Source organism: Anser cygnoides, chromosome 28 (genome assembly GCF_040182565.1).
Source record: "Anser cygnoides isolate HZ-2024a breed goose chromosome 28, Taihu_goose_T2T_genome, whole genome shotgun sequence".
NCBI lineage: Eukaryota > Metazoa > Chordata > Aves > Anseriformes > Anatidae > Anser > Anser cygnoides.
The window spans coordinates 3,169,982-3,189,314 of NC_089900.1; the positions used below are offsets into that span (position 1 = coordinate 3,169,982).

At 51.5% G+C, this 19,333-nt stretch overlaps 1 protein-coding gene across 1 annotated transcript; it reads right to left on the reverse strand.

The window, feature by feature from the left end:
- Positions 1 to 6,621: 6,621 nt before the first annotated feature.
- On the reverse strand, positions 6,622 to 14,918 carry LOC136787161 (olfactory receptor 14C36-like). Its single transcript, XM_066984294.1, has 2 exons — positions 14,016 to 14,918; positions 6,622 to 6,900 (listed from the first exon to the last, which is right to left on the reverse strand). Exons 1-2 carry the CDS (start codon positions 14,916 to 14,918, stop codon positions 6,622 to 6,624), a joined length of 1,182 nt encoding a protein of 393 aa, XP_066840395.1.
- Positions 14,919 to 19,333: the final 4,415 nt, after the last annotated feature.

Here is a 19,333-nt window from a genome sequence, read left to right on the forward strand (position 1 = left end):
ATGGGTGGGAATGCTCTGATGAGCTCAGCTCTGCCTCAGGATCTCCTGCCCCAGCAGGAGGAATGTGGCTGTGGCAGTGACTGTGAGGTCACTTCTGTCTCTGCAGATGATAGGGCAGCAGCAGGAACGTGTCACGGAAAGGGACTGTGAGGTCACTTCTGTCTGAAGTAGCTGACAGGTCACCCTCGACTTCTCCCTGGGATCTGTACTTTTGGGCTGACATCTGCCAGTGGCCCTGGTAGGCCAGCAGAAGGCACCAGGTTGGCATGCTGACTGTGGGGTCCCCTCTGCCTCCATAGCCAGGAGGACCCAGGCAGAAAGACGGCCCGCATATGGGTTGTGCTGTCCCTTCTGCTTGAGTCCTTGACTGGACAGCAGGAGGCACAAGGCTTGGTTGTGTCCAGCCAAGAAGCTGCAAGGCCAGCAGCAGGCCCATGGCTTGGAAGATGCTGGTGAGGTGACTTCTGTCTGGTTGGCTGACAGGCCGCAAGAAGGCTGATGGGTTGGGATTCATAGGAAAGCCTGCAGAGGAGAAGGCAGAGCGTGCTGGTAAGAAGGGAAGGACCCAGCAGCCCTGAAGTTTTTGTCCCCTTGGCTAGAGCTTATGAGGAGATATGTTATATTCATTGCAATGGGGCCTCATTGATTCCTCTCAACCCTGTGCAGCAGCTCGGAGGTGGCATACCACTGTTCTTCTCGTGGCATCACACTGCCCACTGCATCCCACAGACCCCCAGGAAGAGCCTTCAGCCAGATGTGGGGGTGCAGGATCTCCTCTCCCAGTGGCTGGGGTCAGGCCTTGGCTCTTCTGCTTCACCAAAACCAACCAAGACTTTTCTCAGCACAGCGCTTTGCCTGTCTGTAGTCATGGCCTCCAATTATCTGCCTTAACGCACCCCAGGGGAGACTTTGTTAGTAACAGCCCTCAGTGGGGCCCATTAATACTCCAAGTCACTTCAACTTTTCCTCCTGACTTTACTTGCTCAAGCGGTTACATCATTCTCCTCTCAGCACCTGAGCTTCATAGACTCAGCACCAAAGTACACCATGGAACTCATTAAAATGCAGAAACTCCTAACGTCTCTTCCACAGTTTTCTTCAAGTCTTCACAGCTTGTACAGCTAATTGCAGAGCCTGCATGATGTAGTTAAGGAAGATTTCAAAAAGCACCTAACACAAATCTTTTCTTGTTTTAAAGGCTGAATTTTGCTGCATTTCAGTTTTGAGCATCATTCTCCTATTGCTGTTGATCCAGGGTGACTTCTTTGGAGACCTTCATCGGGAGGAAAAGCAGAGTCTGGAGGTCTGACACCGCCACTGCCAGCAGTGGTCTTTGTCCCTGTAACTGCAGCCCAGCCCAGCACATGAAACCCTTTCTAAGATAAGTCCTGGGTTCCTTGGGAAAATAAAATAAAATAAAATAAAATAAAATAAAATAAAATAAAATAAAATAAAATAAAATAAAATAAAATAAAATAAAATAAAATAAAATAAAATAAAATAAAATAAAATAAAATAAAATAAAATAAAATAAAATAAAATAAAATAAAATAAAATAAAATAAAATAAAATAAAATAAAATAAAATAAAATAAAATAAAATAAAAAAGTTGAAATGACCATTGGAACCTGAGAAATTCAGCTTGAAACTTAGTAGACACCTGGACATCCATGGTCTCTCTTGGGTCTTCTGTTGAAAACTCAGGATGAAAGTAAAGAAAATATATCTTCAAGTGGCTGTAGCTGTACCCATGAGCTTAGCCTCTTTTGGGAAATCGTCCCCTTCCAGCCACAGAAAACTAAACTGAGTAATGTGAAAAGACCTGTCCGGTCAATAGAGTAGGGCAAAGTCATACTTCCTGTGCTGTAGATGCAGAAGGCAAGAAGAATTGCATTGTGCCTTACACTACTCTGGGATGTGTAAGCCAGGTCATGCAACTTTACCTTAGTACTGACAAGTCCATCACTAAACCATGCTACTAAGTTCTACATCTACAGATGGGCTCTCCAGTCGATGAACCAGCTCATGGATGGCAATCAGGGAGTCTCGGTTAGTGTGACGCTGCCTCAGGTGTGCCAGCGTGGTAGCCATTGGCACCTGCTGTTCTTCAGCCCTCAGCAAACCCCCAACAGAAGGATTCTGTGGCAGGCCAAGCAAGGTAGACAACTGTTTAATGTCCTCCATCTCCAAGACAGCTATGCCAAAGCCCCACCGGTGCCCTCTTGGAACTCTGAAGTACCCTCTCCTGAAGTAGTCTATGCTGAGGACGCACATAGCCTCCAGGCCAGTCCCAATGGGGTGCTTTCACCATTCCTTCCCAGTTAGACTCACTTCAGGCTCCAATACAGTTAACTCTTGGGATCCCCCTGTCACTCCAGAAATACAGGTGGGTTCTACCTCTTTATAGCTTGATGGCATTAGGGTATACTGTGCACCGGTGTCTAGTAGAGCCTGATAAATTTGTGGGTCTGATGTGCCAGGCCATTAAATATACACAGTCCAGTAAACCCTATTGTCCCTTTCCTCCCTGCCTCCCCCTGGATGGAAGCAGGACGTCTCTAGTCCTGCTCATAGTATTCATTACTGTGTCTGGTAGATGGCCCACTGGAAACACGTCCCACCATAGCACTGTCACCCCAGAGAACAGGGGAGAGTGAGCTGACAGCCAAGGGATGCAGTTCGGTGCAGGAGGTGGGGCTCAGCAGAGACAAACAGTCAAGGCAGTGGGGTGGGGGAGGCCAGCAGAAGCATCCCAATCAGTGGTGCTGCTTGTGAGGACACGTTTGTGCCAGCAGCCTGAGTGGGCAGCAGCTGTGCACAGGCGAGGGGAGGCCAGGAAGCACATGCCAAGAGCGCTCCTGCCAGCAGAGACAAGGCTGGGGCCGAGGGCAGGGGGAGAGGCAGGCCCAGGGCAGGGGGCTGCAAGGGCCATGCTGAGCTCCCTGTCCCTGCAGCAGCTGCACTGGCCCTCAGCAGATGTGCTGGCCAGCATGCACTGGGAGGTCCTGGTGTGCATCAGAGAGCAGCAAGGAGGGCACTGGAGAGGGCTGGGGTGAGGCGGGTGGCAGAGCCCCATGCAGGGGCTGGCTGGGGGTCCCCTCTGCTGCAGCCACCGCATGCAGCATGGCAGGAGAAGGGCAGGCAGGGCTCGTGGCTGCAGGGCAGAGCCTGGCCCTGGGCTCTTCCTGACATCCCTGCAGCTCCTGGCAGGCTGCAGTGAGGTGCCCCTCAGCCTTCCCTCCTGTGCTGCCAGGGCACACGGCTGCCTCCTGCCCAGCTCACTGCCCACCAAGAACGTCTGACAGGGCTGCTTCCCAAGCTGGGCCTTGCCCAGGGTCAGTCCCCTGCAGGGGCAGAAACTGGCCCTTGTCCTGGTGGCTTTTCATGGCCTTCCTGTCAACACATGCTCTTCTCATCCTTGAACTCTTTTACTGAATACATAGGCCTAGGAGAACTTTTTGGTACAGACTAATACAGAGAAAACATTGAGTCCCTCAGCCCCGTCTCTGTCTGCTGCTATGACGTGGCTATGAGACATGGATTTGCTATCAGGTATTTTCCTCTGACAATCTCAGCAGTCTCCATGACAGGACAAGACATGAGAATACATGACATTCCACACAGGAAAACACTTTTACTGTGAGCAATACCAAGCACTGGATCATGTTTCCTAAAAAGTACCGGAGTCCCCATCATTGGAGATACCCAAAGAACAGCTGGAAATGGGCCTGGGCTGCCTGGTTTAGGTGTCCATGCTTGGCTAGTGGGGTGGGCTAGATGGGCTTTGGACGTCCCCTCCAGTCTCAGTGAACCTATCACTCTGCAATGCTTGTCAGTGTTTCTGAGAACTCCTTGGCAGTATCTCCAAACCAGCTGGACACCGGGTGCTCATGGGGCAGAGCCTTCTTTTGAGGATGAATTCGTTCACGATGTAACCCCAAGGACAAAGTTGAGCAGGGATTACAAATGCCAGCAATACCTCGACTCACAGAGAGGGAGTGCCTGCCAGGGCAAAATGGGGCAGCCCCAAGGGCCACCAGGGCTTTTCCTCTGCATTGCAGCTGGGCTCTTCATCCCACAAGCACTCCTGTACCTGAAGAGAAATTATGAGAAACAAGAGTCACAGAAAATGAAACAGAAAATGACTACCTGCTGGTTCCTTTATTTGGTTATCTACCAAGACCTTATCAGCACCTGTACATGAGGTCTTTGGGTTAAAAAAAAAAAAAAAAAAAAGAAAAGAAAAAAAAGGTGAGCTTTGACTCAAAACAGAGCACTTTGACCTGAAACACAGCACATCTTTACATTTGCTGAGGGTGCACTCTATTCCATCATCCAGGTCATTGACAAATAAGTTGAACAGGACTGGACCCAGTGTAGATCCCTGGGGGACACTGCTGGCTCCAGGCCTCCAACTAGACTCTGTTCCACTAAACACAATCCTCTGACCTCTGCCATCCAACCAGCTCACAATCCACCTCTCTGTCCACTCATCCATCCCACACTTCCTGAGCTGGCCTGTGAGGATGTTATGGGAGACAGTGCTGAAAGCCTTGCTGAAGTCAAAGTACACAACATCCACTGCTCTCCCTCACCCACTCAGCTAGTCATTCCGTCACAGAAGGCTATCAAGTTGGTGAAGCATGGTTTCCCTTGGTGAACCCATGCTGACTACTCCTGATCACCTTCTCCTCCACATGCTGGAGATGACCTGCAGGATGAGCTGTTCCATTGCCTTTCCAGGGATGGAGGTGAGGCTGACCGGCCTGTAGTTGCCTGGGGCCTTCTTCTTGCGCTTGTTGAAGACTGGCATGACATGAGCTTTCTTCCAGTCTTCAGGCACCTCTCCTGTTCTCCATGACCTTTCAAAGATGACGGAGAGTGGGCCAGCAGTAACATCTGCCAGCTCCCTCAGCACTCATGGATGTATCCCATCGAGGTCCATGGATTTGTGGGTGTCAAGTTTGCCTAAGAGATCTCTGACCTGATCCTCTTCAACCAAGGGAAAGTCCTCGTTTCTCCAGATCTCCTCCCTTGTCCCGAAGCTCAGAGATTCCAGAGGGCTGGTCTTAGCAGTGAAGGCTGAAGCAAAGAAGGCATTCAGTAATTCTGCCTTCTCTGTATCCTTTGTCACCAGGGCACCCTCCTCGTTAACCAGTGGGCCCATATTTTCCTTCGTCTTCCTTCAGCTCTTGATATATTTGAAAAAGCCCTTTTTGTTGTCCTTGACACCTCTTGCAAGATTTAACTTCAAATAGGCCTTGGACTTCCCTGTCACTTCCCTGCATCCTCAGACAATGTCCCTATATTCTTCCCAAGTGGCTTGTCCCCTTTTCCACATTATGTATGCTTTCTTCTTTCATTTAAGTCACTCCAGGATCTCCTTGATCATCCAAGCAGGTCTCCTGCCCCCTTTGTCTGACTTTTTGCTCACAGGAATACACAGCTCTTGAGCTTGGAGGACTTGGAGGTCAGTGCGCTATTGCTGCCGGTGCACCGTTGGGGCAGCCATCGGCACCTGCTCTTCTTTGGCTCTCAGCAACCCCACAACAGAAGGGTCCTGTGCGAGACCAGGCAAGGTAGACAACTACTTGACGTTCTCTGTATTCAAGGCAGTTATGCCAACAGCCCTCCGGTACCCTTTTCTTTAGTTGTTTACCCTTGGAAAAAGCCAGAAACAGAGTCTGGAGGCATGTCATTAGGGTTACCCAACGATGTTCACAATACTCAAGAGCTATCATGACTGGCCCCAAAGAAAGAAGGGGAAGGTGCCCTGCCTTGTGCCCTCCACCAAGTGGATTCATGAGTGTCGTACCAGTAGCAGCTCAAATAGTATTTATTGGTGCAGATTTAGGGAAAGCATCACAAGCCCATATTTGCTTTCCTAGTGGTAACTTAGTAGTTTCTTGCACTATGTAGTTGCTTTACAGGTAGGGTTTTGTAGCAATTTGTAATAAAGACATTCATGAAAATGGAGCAACGAGGTGTCTGTGTCCTTGTGTACTATGGAATCCTACCAACCTCCTGTTGCGATCCATGGGCGGGCTGACCCTCATAGGTCCTGACCATCGTTACTGTGATGCCCTTGGAGTGGTCCTCAGAGCTGCAGGAGCAACCACAGACCTGGAGCTTGGTGACAGCTCTTTGCTGCGGAGAACAGACCCAACCGCAGGGGCTGGACCCTTCAGATGCCCCGGTGCCATGAAACTGGCTTTTTTTCTGCTCAGGTCTGCTGCTCCCTCACACACAGCCAGGCCTGTGGCTCATCTCCCTGTGGAGGAGGAGGAGGCAAAGCGCTGCTGGTGCCCGAGTAAGGGAGAAATACTCCACCTGTAGGAGGGCAGGGCTGGAGGGGAGGTGGCACAGGACAGGCACTGGCCTCTTTCTCCTATTCCCTACCCTAAGAGCATTGAGACCGCAGGTCAGTGTCCGTACTGCTCACAGGTGCCTGCAGCCCTGTATCCTCAGGATCCATCTTCTCTCCTTCTGTACGTAACATTATTACTTTGCTTCTCACAGTTTGGGGCCAGCATTTGTGGACCTGGTACCTGGCACTGAAAGGCTGTGTCTCACACCGTGTTTTTTTGGTGAGTTTTTCCCATTGCAGCAGCAGAGCAGCAGCTAATTGCTTCTGGAAGACAACTGAAACAGCTTCTTCAGTGCATGCTTGAGCTCCTGGTTCCTCATGCTGTAGATGAGTGGGTTCAGTGCTGGAGGCACCACAGAGTACAGAACTGCCACCACAAAGTCCAGGTATACGGAGGAGATGGAGGGGGGCTTCATGCCAGCAAACATGATAGTGGTGATAAACAGGGAGACCACAGCCAGGTGAGGGAGGCACGTGGAAAAGGCTTTGTGCAGGCCCTGCTCAGAGGGCATCCTCAGCACTGCCGTAAATATCTGCATATAGGACAACAGAATGAAAACAAAGCAACCAGCACCTAAACAAAAGCTAAATGCAATAAACCCAACTTCCCTGAGGTAGGCATCTGAGCAGGAGAGCTTGAGGATCTGGGGGATTTCACAGAAGAACTGGTCCACAGCATTGCCTTGGCAGAGGGGCAGGGAAAATGTACTGGCCGTGTGCAGGACACCATGGAGAAAGCCACTGCCCCAGGCAGCTGCTGCCATCTGGGCACAAGCTCTGCTGCCCAGGAGGCTCCCGTAGTGCAGGGGCTTGCAGATGGCAACGTAGCGGTCATAGGACATGACAGTGAGAAGAAAAAACTCTGCTGATATCAAAAAGACAAATGCAAACACCTGTGCAGCACATCCTGCATAGGAGATGGCCCTGGTGTCCCAGAGGGAATTGGCCATGGCTTTGGGGAGAGTGGTGGAGATGCAGCCCAGGTCGAGGACGGCGAGGTTGAGGAGGAAGAAGTACATGGGGGTGTGGAGGCAGTGGTCGCAGGCTACGGCGGTGAGGATGAGGCCGTTGCCCAGGAGGGCAGCCAGGTAGATGCCCAGGAAGAGCCCAAAGTGCAGGAGCTGCAGCTCCCGCGTGTCTGCAAATGCCAGCAGGAGGAACTCGCTCACAGAGCTGATTTTGGGCATTTGCTGCCCTTTATCAGGGACACTGCCAAAGAAGAAAAAATATAGAGTGTTAGGGAAAATTGCTCTGAGCTACAGCCATTTGATTCTTCAATGCAGCCTTCACATCGCCTTTCTTTCTAGAAGACCATTTTGTCTCTCCCTGGCTGGAGCCCTGCTCTGTGCTGGCTGAGTGTCCTGTACACAGCAAATGCCTCTGCCCAGCAGCGGCCCAGATGGGCCACCTCTGCTCCAGAGCAGTGGTACACAGAGGTGCCAACAGAGCCATGTACTTGGAGGAGGGTTCCAGGGAAGGGGATCCCTCTGTTGAGTGAGGGGTGTTTGGCTGTGTGACTCCATGTGAGTCTTCTCTATTCCTCACCCTGAGAGATGAAATCAGCTCACAGACTGCCTGTGTCTGGCCGGAGAGAACAGGAAGCATTTCCTCCTGCTTCACCCTCCATGCACAGCATTCTCTGTCACAATCAGGCACCAGCAGCTGCCACGCTGGGCAAGGGAGAGAAGCAGGCATGGGCAGGCAGGGCGGACCCAACCCGGTGCCGAGGCTGCGGTGTCGGTGAGGTACAACCTGTCCTCACACCCCTGTGCCACCTGGCCGGCACAGGCAGCAGAGGGAAAAGAGCTCTGGAGTCTAAGAAGCGTTTGGAATATGCTCCTTGTCATATGGTAGGAATTTTGGGGTAAGACCTCTGTGGAGCCAGGAGCTGGACTCGATGATCCTTGTGGGTCCCTTCCAACTCGGGAAATTCTATGATTCTGTGATTCTATGCCTTCTTCCATGGAGGAAGGTGGAGGGGGCCTGCAGCAAATGTGTCTACTTACACAGAGATTTAGGCTTCAGACACCCCGTATTCTCAGCTCCACAGATTATACATGCCATGACAGAAGCTGTGCTGGTGAGGAGAGACCAGGGGCTGCTGCAAGGAAGGCGCCTGCACTTCAGGGGATGGCAGGGAGAGAGCAGCTCCCTCTCACTACCTGCCCATGTCCCTGCTGCCTGCAGCTGTCCCTGCCAGCAGCTCTTTCTCTGTCCCCACGTCTCCTCCTGTCCATGCTCACAGACACCATCCCATCCGCTGTGTGCCCAGCTCTGCTCTGCAGACACCTCCCAGGGACATGTCCCTGTCTGCAGGTCCTAAAGAACAGCTCAGAAAAGCCCTGGTGCAGTGTGTAAGCAGAGAGAAGGGAAGGGATATTCTCAGGTTCATCACTAACCTGTTTATGTCTCAGTTCAATGCAATAGGAAGTTCCTTCACCTGTGCAATCCCTACAACTCTGTTAACACAGAGCCTGCGCAAGAATTAGAGCAGGAAAATGCAGGCAGAGACTGCAGAAAGTGCCTTCTCTTTGCAGGCAGCCCCTGCCCTCCCCTTCCTCTGCCCAAGGCTGCTCTGCAGCACCTTCTCCTCCACACAGCACGAGCCACAAGAGACATCCTGGCAGCTCCTGGCCAGGCAGAGACATCCCGGATCCAGGAGCCCCTTCCAGGAACCTCTCCTGCACTGTCCTGCAGCCGGACACTTACCATGTGCAGAGCTGTGAAGGTTTCTCCTGCACTGAGCTCTCCTCTGCCCACACCCTCCAGGCTGCCTGGAATCACTTTCTGCCTGGGTGCCTGCAGTCAGAGCCCCCAGCCCTGCTGCGCTGTGCAGAGGAGCTGCTCCTGGGCAGAACTGTCTCTCTGCACCAGGGCCCTCTTGCCAGGAGCTCTCTCTGTCCCAGGAGCCCGGCCCAGCTCAGCAGCAGAGGCCCAGCCCAAGGCATTGGAATCACCCCTCTGCGGGTTTTGGTGATGGGCCCAGGAACCTCAGGCACTGAGAGACAATTGAAGAAATCTCTCAAGAAGTCCAAGTCAGAGGCAAGTTTCCTGCAGTGTCTCCCTGAGGGCCAGCACTGACACAGCCTCCCTTGGAGCTCGTTAGAGCAGAACATTGGAGGAGGCAGTGAGAACAAGGAGACAAAGGCAGTGTAAAGGTGACACTGATGTGTAGACAACCTGGATGTGTTTCACCAAAGAAAAGGAACAGACCTTGTCCACTGGCACCCAGGAAGGGAGATCTGTTTCTGTCACACACTGCTCAGGGCTCTTCCTGGGGCAGTAGGAGATGGGGATGTGCATGGCAAAGTGCAGGAGAATGGTATGACCCCTGCCTGGTTCATGGGTGGGGTTGAGGAAGCAATGATTCCCTGGTACTTTAATAACAAGCTGTCTCCTCATAGGCCTCAGTGGCAGAGACAACAGCCATAGCCATGGACACAAAGACCTGGGTCCTGTTGGGACTTTCAGCCTTGCCACAGCCCTCTATCCTGTCTACACCTGGCTGTTCAAAGGACTCCCACACTTGCACATCTTTCCCTGCTGGCTCTAGACCCTTGTCCGTGTGGTGTCTTACTGGATCTCAGCTGAGTCTGATAACTCAGATTTTCTTGGTGCAATGCTCCTCTTAAGGCAGCTCTGTTTGAAGCTGGCCTGGTTCCTGGTGAGCGGCACCACTGCTCGTATGGCATCCGTCGTGGTGTTCCAGGCCCTCCTCCTCTTGGGCACTGTTCACTCAGCAGGGTCTCAGTCTGCCCTCATGTGTGGGGTTCCTCTTCCTCTGGTGCAGGATTAAGCTCTTCTCCTTGTAAATGTCGAGAGGATTCTGTAGGCAAAATCCTGCAGTTTCTCAAGGTTCCCCCACAATGACACTCCATTCTGTCAGCTGTTCATGTCTGCAGGCAGACAGTTTAACCTTCACGTGATTGTGCTCTCTCTGACAAGATGGCAGCATCAGGAGTTGCAGTAAAGTTTGGATAATACAGGAGTAACCAGTTGAATGGAATTGCAGCACAGAGTCACAGAAGGGTAGGGGATGGGAGGCTGCCAGGTTCCGCATTTTCTGTGCTTCCTTCTCATGCATGCTGTCAGTTTGTCTGGAGCTGTGTCCTGAACTTTATGGGGCTGTGCAGGTCAAAGTTAGAAGGGCCAAAGCCCAGCTGGAGCTCAATCTGTCTATTACTGTCAAAGACAATAAAAACTGTTTATATAAATACTTTAATAAAGGAGGATTAAGGAGAATCATCATATTTTATTGGATGTGGGGGGAAACCTGGTGACAAGAGATGAGGTAAAGGCTGAGGCACTTAATGCCTTCTTTGCCTCAGTCTCTAGCAGCAAGACCAGTTATTCCCCTAGATATTTCTTCCTCCTCATGGCCAGTGCCACCCTTCCAAGGTGCACTTTGTGGCAATTTTTTCTCTCCTGCTATTTCCTACTTCCAAAGAAAGCTCAATAAGTGTGGAAACCACTCCTGAAGTAGGCATCCCAACCCATCAGGCTCCTTGCGGCCTGTCAGCGCAGCAGACAGAAGTCACCTCACCAGCATCTTCCAAGCCATGGGCCTGCTGCTGGCCTTGCAGCTTCTTGGCTGGACACAACCAAGCCATGTGCCTCCTGCTGTCCAGTCATGGACTCAAGCAGAAGGGACAGCACAACCCATATGCGGGCCTTCTTTCTGCCTGGGTCCTCCTGGGTATGGAGGCAGAGGGGATCCCACAGTCAGCATGCCAACCAGGTGCCTTCTGCTGGCCTACCAGGGCCACTGGCAGATGTCAGCCAAAAAGTACAGATCCCAGGGAGAAGTCAAGGGTGACCTGTCAGCTACTTCAGACAGAAGTGACCTCACAGTCCCTTTCCGTGACATGTTCCTGCTGCTGCCCTATCATCTGCAGAGACAGAAGTGACCTCACAGTCACTGCCACAGCCACATTCCTCCTGCTGGGGCAGGGGATCCTGAGGCAGAGCTGAGCTCATCAGAGCATTCCCACCCATCTCCTCCTTGTGTTTGACGAGCTGATCAGATCCATGGCCCCTCACATTCATCTTTGAATGCCATGTGAGTGCACAGCAACCTCACGGCTCCTGCCCTGCGCCAAGGGGGTAAGCGCCTAAAGTTAAGGGTCAGGAGAGGGGCTGAAGGTGAGGAGGTTAATGCACAGGAATGGGGGCTTTGGGTGTTAGTTGTTCATGTATGGCATTAGTGACTAGAGCTCACTTTTCTGGGTTAGAGATGAAGCAAAATCTAGTGGAAGTGTTTGGTGTTCTGCTTGTGGTGTCAGGTCTGTGGTTAGGGTATGGTCAAGCTCTGTGGTTTAGGGTTTTGTTTAGGTCTGCAAGAAGACTAGGGTTAACTAGAGCATTTTAATGCTAGTGTTAAGGGCAGGGATCAGGGCGAGCAAGAGTGTAAGGGTAATGGAAAAAGGCTATGGACTAAGTTTGGCTTCAAGGGATATTGTGGACAAACATTAGAGTAGTGGATTCCTCTCAGGGTGTGGAGTAGCATTTAGGTTTAGGGATTAATGGATATGTCCAGACCTTGTCTTGGATGAGATGAACACCAGTATTTGAGGCAACTTCTAGACAAGGTCAGCTCCCATCTGATCTCTCCTCATGCCTCCTCTCTCCTCTCCAGCTCTTCCTGGCCACCTCCCCATGCTCCCCATGTGGCCCTGAGCTGGTGGTGCTATGAGCAGACCAAGCATGCTGTGGTGCCCAAGAGGTGACGGCACACTGGCTGTGCTGCACACGGTGGGAAGTAGACCTATCTGTATTGGGATCACTGCTGCTAAACTCTCACTCTGGATTCAATATCTGTGGCAGATGCTCAGGAAGACTAGGGAATATTTCCAAGGACTCTAGGGGTTTCCAGGTATTTTATAGATCCAGGCAGCTGGACTTCCCTGAGGATGAGAGGAACCCCTCTCCAGCCTTCCTTCTTTGAGCATGCTGGTCCCTCACTGAATCCCACAGGCACTGAGTTCTTGTTTGCCTGGGGACATCAAAATTTGGCACTGTTCCTATGGGTGACTCCACCTTGGGCAAGCTCTCACTCTGTAGGGCTCCAGGCACTGCCCACCCCTGGGACATGCTCCCTAGGGAGAACCCCTGAGCTTCCCAGGCAGCTCCACATGACTCTCCTAGAGGATGTCCTCTGCCCTGCCCCATGTGGGACATACACGGGGATGTACCTCAGTGGCCATTCACCACTTTCACTGTCATCAGACACCAACAGGTTACTCCTAAATCCTACCCTTGATATCTCACAGCTCATATGATGGTGATGAGCTTTTTGTCTCCCAAACGCATGGAGTTACGGGCCTTCTGAGGTGCAGCAGCTTGTATTGGGCTTAGGTGTCACTGTTTTGGTAGCAGGGGGGATCTAGGGCTGGACCCTGTGAGCAGAGTCCAGAAGCTGCCCCATGTTAAATAAGAGCCACTTACAGATGGCTCCAGAAGTGACCCGTCACCAGCCAGAGCCGAGCCATGGGCGATGCTGGGTTGGCCTCTGTGAGAACAGATTTAAGGAAGGGGGAAAGAAACCTGCTCTGAAGCTGCAGCTGGGAGAGAGGAGTGAGAAAATGTAGTGAGAAGCAGTCCTTGGTACAGACACCAAGGTCAGTGCAGAAGGAGGGCAGGAGGTGCTCCATGCACCAGAGCAGAAGTTCCCCTGCGGCCTGTGGACAGGCCCCTGGTGGAGCAGGCTGTCCCCCTGCAGCCCATGGGTCCCACATGGAGCAGATCTCCACGCTGCAGCCCGTGGAGAAGCCCCCGGTGGAACAGGTGGATGTGGCCTGGAGGAGGCTGTGGTCCATGGAGGACCCCTGCCGGAGCAGACTCCAGGCTGCACTGTATCCCATGGAGAGGAGCCCACGCAGGAGCTGGGGGCCTGGGGGGATCAGTTCGGGAAGGATGACATCCATGGGAGGCACCCCATACTGGAGCAGGGGCAGAGGGTGACCATGAAGGAGCGGCAGACACAAAGTGTTAGAGACTGACTGCAGCCCCCATTCCCCGTTCCGCTGCACCACTGGGGGGAGGAGGTAGAAGACGGTGGACGGGGGTGAAGGTGTTTTTAAGCCTTTAGTTTCTCACTGCTCTCGTCTGTTAGTAATGCTCAATAACTTACCTGAATCTCTCTACAAAGTCTGTTAAGACCATGACTGAAATATATCAGTCATTTGCCTCTCCCTTAAATCAACCCTGGAGTCCTTTTCCACTCTTTTTTCTCCAGCTTTTCCTTTAGAGGGGGGTGAAAGAGCAGTGTGGAGGACTTCAGCTGGCCATCGATGTGAAACTACCACACTGCTCAGCCATGTTATTGGCAACATCTTTGAAAGAAGAGACAGGATTTCAGGCAGTGCACTGGGGAGATTCCATTTTATTAAGCAGATGCTAAGAGAGAGTACTGGCATCCAGGTAGACAAAAAATGTCCAGAGAAAAAAAAATAGCAATTTCATAGCTCGGGAGAAGTGGGGTGAATAAAATACTTCTTTCTACAAAAGTAATACATGGAAATGACACTGAAGATAAATATAACATCATGGTAATGAAAGTAAGTACCAAGCCTCCAAGGGAAACCAAAGGAAGTCACTTGTGGAGAAAGAGGAGAAATGTATCAATCTTAAGAAAAATCCATGTAATCACTTTCCTGATAGCACACTTGAGCTCCTTGTTTCTCATGCTGTAGATGAAAGGATTGAATATCGGGGGCACCACTGAGTACAGAACTGCCACCACCAGATCCAGGGATGGAGAGGAGAGGGAGGGGGGCTGCAGGTAGGCAAACATGCCAGTGCTGAGAAACAGAAAGACCACAAACAGGTGAGGGAGGCACGTGGAAAAGGCTTTGTGCCGCCCCTGCTCAGAGGGCATCCTCAGCACGGTCCTAAAGATCTGCAAATAGGAGAGCACAATGGAAGCAAAACACCCCAAGAACAGAACACTACTGAATGTGAGAAGCCCAGCTTCCCTGAGGTAGGAGTTAGTGCAGGAGAGCTTGAGGATCTGGGGGATTTCACAGAAGAACTGGTCAATAGCATTGCCTTGGCAGAGGGGCAGGGAAAATGTATTGGCAGTGTGCAGCAGAGCATAGAGAACCCCACTGCCCCAGGCAGCTGCTGCCATCTGGGCACAAGCTCTGCCGCCCAGGAGGCTCCCATAGTGCAGGGGCTTGCAGATGGCAACGTAGCGGTCGTAGGCCATGATGGTGAGAAGAGAATACTCTGCTGAAAACAAGAACACAATCAGAAAGACCCGTGCAGCACATCCTTGATAGGAGATGGCCCTGGTGTCCCAGAGGGAATTGGCCATGGCTTTGGGGAGAGTGGTGGAGATGCAGCCCAGGTCGAGGAGGGCGAGGTTGAGGAGGAAGAAGTACACGGGGTTGTGGAGGCGGTGGTCGCAGGCTACGGCGGTGAGGATGAGGCTGTTGCCCAGGAGGGCAGCCAGGTAGATGGCCAGGAAGAGTGCGAAGTGCAGGAGCTGCAGCTCCCGCGTGTCTGCGAATGCCAGCAGGAGGAACTCGCTGATGGAGCTGCTGTTGGACATCTGATGCCTCTAGGTATGGGGATCTGCACAGGAAGGGAAAGACAATGATATGTTAGGACAGGCTTTTCTGAGTGAAACCTATGCCATTCCCCCAGCCATACTGCCATGCTTTTTCTTTCTCTACTGGAATCTTTCATTCAGCTCCATGACATGAGCTTCATTTTTTAAGGTTCAGTGTGCAATGAGGAGCAAGGGCGTCTGCTCCCGGGCTCTCAAGGGAATCAGTCCTGACCCAGTGCATTGAGTGTACAGGACCATGGCAGCAGGACAAGGTTTTATTTTCAGATTTTGTCAAATGAAATCATTTCTTAGCCAGAAGGGCATGTCTGCATCTGCATTCCCAGAGCTACAGAACGTAGTTGGCAGAAAAGTGCTTTAGGGCCACTTTTATTCTACACACCCTCATCCCCTTCATCATGCCCCAACAGTGTCCTCTGAAGTCAGAAATCCTGAGATTTTCTGCTTAACTCAGAATGAATGGCTGTGAGACCTGAGAGGCAAAGGGATTCACTGTGGCTTGGTGCAGAGTGAAGGGAGCTGGCTGGGCTTGTTCCCAGCTGCCCGGCACTTGCAGATTTTGGGCACCAAGGGCAATAACATTCATATTACACTTGAAAAGAAGCCAGACTCTGCTGAGAGCAGAGGAGGCCACTGCCAATCCCTCAGTGCCCAGCCCTTTTGAAGGTACCTGAGCAAGGTTTCAGCACCACACCTCTAGCCAAGGACACCTAACATTCATTTCTCCAGCGCAACAGCATGTCCTTGCGTGTAGCATCTCCTCCACTACACAAGGCTTCTAGATCATGCAAGCAGACGATGGGAAAGATTTGCATCCTGCAGGGCAGCTCACAGCTCTAAAGGCTGTGAGGGCAGAGGCTTTTCTTAGCGGGACAGGAGGCAAGGGGGCTTGCACAGAGGAAGCGGTCTGCACTGAATGAAAAAATATGGAGTTTTGTGATGAATTCTCCCTCCGACAAGATTTCTGATTTACCTTCCACTCATTCCTCGGTCATATCCCTGAAGCTTTTACTTCCAGGAGCTCTTTCCCTGTCTCACGTCTTCTTCCTGTTTCTGCTCACAACCGCAGTGTGAGAAAGAGTCTTGTGTTTTTGCAGTAGAATGTGTTTTTGCAGTGGAAAATTCCACTAACCTTGCATATTCAAAAGTGATTGTGCAGGCATGACAGTGACATGGAAGTGGGGAGTATGATACACAGATAAAGGAAAGGCCCCATTCTCTCAAAACAAGGATAGCTAAGAAAAACAGGATGAGCAGTGCAGAATCAGTAAAAACAAAAAATCATGCGCCCTCTAGTCATGAGAGAAGAAGGAAATAAAAAAGGAAAAGGAGAAATTAACAGCTGGTCAAATCAAATTCTACATATATGGTATAGTAATAAGCATCGAATAGTTTGTGAACTTGTACTCAGCCAATGAGGAAACGGCAGGAATCAAGTGTTGGGTAATAGGAAATATGGGGTTATGATATACTTTTGCTGGGCGCTCCTGCCTGCAGGACACTCGCCATTGCAATCACGAATAAAATAGCTTCACAGAAAATCCTGTCCGAGAAAATTATTGGGTTTTTCTCACACCACCCCAAACTCTATGCAGTAATCTTTGCCCTTCAGAAACCTACCTGTATACAGGACAGTGGCTAGCTGGATGTGCGTCTTTGTAGGTGGAAAAGGACCTGTCAGAAAGCCCTGCTGGGTTCAGCAAAGTTGATGCTGTAGCTTTCGATAGGAAGAGGAGAGGCTGAAGGCAGTTTTGGGGCTGCTCACAAACCCACTGATCATCAAAGTTAACAGCTCAGGAGTCTCAGCAATGTGCTCACGCTGGACAGCTCCTTTTCCGTGTCTCCTTAATTCCCCTCCCTGTCCAGTAGAGTAGGTAACTAAAAAGAGGGCAGAAAATCCCTTCTTTGATCATTCTTGTGAAAAAAAAAAAAATGCCTGGGAAATGATACTGGGTGCTTTGGAGCTGTGAGCAGGCTGTCCCATGCAGCAGCCTCCCCGCAGCACCCGGGGCAGCTCCCTGGGCAGAGCTGCGGCTGCATTGCCCTCCAGCCAGAGACTTATTGGGGTCAGGGCTGGCAAGTGTTCTCCCCCAGCGAACTCTGTGCATCCTGCCACTTCTGCCTGCCTTTCTTTACCCACTCTGTCTCTGCAGGCAGTGCCCCCAGCCCTGCTGCGCTGGGCAGAGGAGCTGCTCCTGGGCAGAGCTGGCTCTCTGCAGCGCTGCCCGCTTGCCAGGAGCTCCCCTTGGGCCCAGGAGCCCGGCCCAGCTCAGCAGCACAGGCCCAGCCCAAGGCCTCACTTGCTCTGCCCCCCACCAGGCTCCCTGCCCATGGCCCTGGGGCTCCTGGGCTCACAGCTCCTGGAAGGCAGCAGGGTCCCTCCTGGGGAACACACTTGGAAGCAGACAAAGCAAACACTGACTGGCCTTCTCTAAGCATCGTGCTGACTTATTTCTGCAGCAGGAATTGCCCTGCCAGGGTGTGCAGGGCTGCAGGACATGCCAAAGTTCCTCTCTGTTGTTCAACTTACTCATCAGTGAAGTCAATGATGTAATAGACTGCACCCTCACAAACTTTGCCGATGACACAAAGCTGGGAGGAGTGGCTGATACCACAGAGGGACCTCAACAGGCTGGAGAGATAGGCTGAGAGGAACCCCACGAAGTTCAACAAGGGCAAGTGCAGGGTCCTGTCTCCTTCCTAGGGTGGAATAAACCCCAGCACCAGTACAGGCTGGGAATGACCTGCTGGAAAGCAGCTCTGCAAAGAAGGACCTGGGAGTCCTGGTGGACAGCAGGCTGAGCATGAGTCAGCACTGTGCCCTTGTAGCCAAGAAGGCCAACGGGATCCTGGGGTGCATTCGGAAGGGTGTTGCCAGCACGCCAAGGGAGGTGATCCTCCCCCTCTACTCAGCCTGTACAGGTGCTTGGTGTTATTCCTCCCTAGGAAGGAGACACCACAAAGAAAAGGTGGTATGAATGACAAGCCTGACAGGGTTAGAAAAGCAACATTTAGTTGCAGAAGAAGCACTAGGGCTGAATTCTCATGAAATGTTACTAGTTCCTTGACAGAGCAGCACACTGCCACAGTCATGGTGACTGCCTGGCAGCTTTGTGCCTGGGTATCACTGTGAGATCAGCCAAATGGGATGAAGGCTTTGTTCCTCATCCCTACTGTTGAGAGAGGGGTTTTGCCTCTCAGCAGGAGCTATCGCTGCCACATGTCACCCAGGCAACGTCTGTGAGTGGCATCTGCCCTTGGGGCCCAGAGATGTGCAAGGCCTTGGTTCTCTTGCTTTCCAATATCCACTGGCATTCCATCCAAGCTAAGCAACCCAAGGCCTTCTCCAGAGCTGATCATCACGGAAAGGCACTTCTGGGACTCCTTGCAACAGCCTGCAGTAATGCTGCCATTGCTTATGTCAATTGTGGGTGCCTGGAGTGTTTCGGACTCTTCTAGAGGTGAGTTTGAAGTATGGGAATGCTTTATACAAACACAAAAGAGCTTTGACATGTTGGCTTGTGCTCAGTGACTTCTGTCCTAGAGCACTGCAGGTTATTGAATCAAAGTCTGGAATACCTGGAGTGTGTCCAGTGTCCTAGAGCCACTCACACACTGGCTGATACTGACTTGGTTACTGAAAATACAGTTTGGTGGGAGACTTCAACTTCCCAGATGTCTTCTGGAAAGACAACACAGCAGAGAGGAATCAGTCTAGCAGGTCTCTGGAGTGGGTGGAAGATAACTTCCTGACAAAGCTGCTGAGTGAGCCAACCAGGGAACATGCCCGGCTGGACCTTTTGATTGTGAACAGAGAAGGCCTTGGGGGGAATGTGAAGGTTGGAGGCCATCTTGGGCATAACGATCAGGAATTAATAGAGTTTTTGATTTTTGGAGAGGTAAGGAGCGGGGTTAGCATAATTGCCGCCCTGGACTTCAAGAGGGCTGACTTTGGCCTGTTAAAGAGCTTGGTTGGCAGAGTCCCTTAGGAGGCAGTTGTGAAAGGCAAAGGAGTCCAGGAAGGCTGGACACTCTTCAAGAAGGAAATCCTAAAGGCACAGGAAAAAGCCATTCCCATGTCCCAAAAGATGAGCCAGTGGAGAAGGTTGGCCTGGCAGAACAGAGAGGTTTGGATAGGGCTCAGTAAGGAAAAGAGAGTTTATGACCTTTGGAAGAAGGAGCAGGACACTCAGGAGAACTACAAAGATGTTGTGAGGCTGTGCAGGGAGAAAATTAGAAGGGCCAAAGCCCAGCTGGAACTCAGTCTGGCTACTGCCATGCAAGAGAATAAAAAATGTCTTTATAAATGCCTTAGCAACAAAAGGAGGACTAAGGAGAATCTCCATCCTTAATTGTATGGGGGGAAACATAGTGACAAGAGATGAGGAAAAGGCAGA

Coding starts and splice junctions, on each gene's coding strand:
- LOC136787161 (XM_066984294.1), bottom strand. CDS start 14,918: ATGTCCAACAGCAGCTCCATCAGCGAGTTCCTCCTGCTGGCATTCGCA. Junction 6,901..14,015: donor TCAAGTGTGCTATCAGGAAA/GTGATTACATGG, acceptor TCCTATATGCAG/ATATTTACGGCAGTGCTGAG.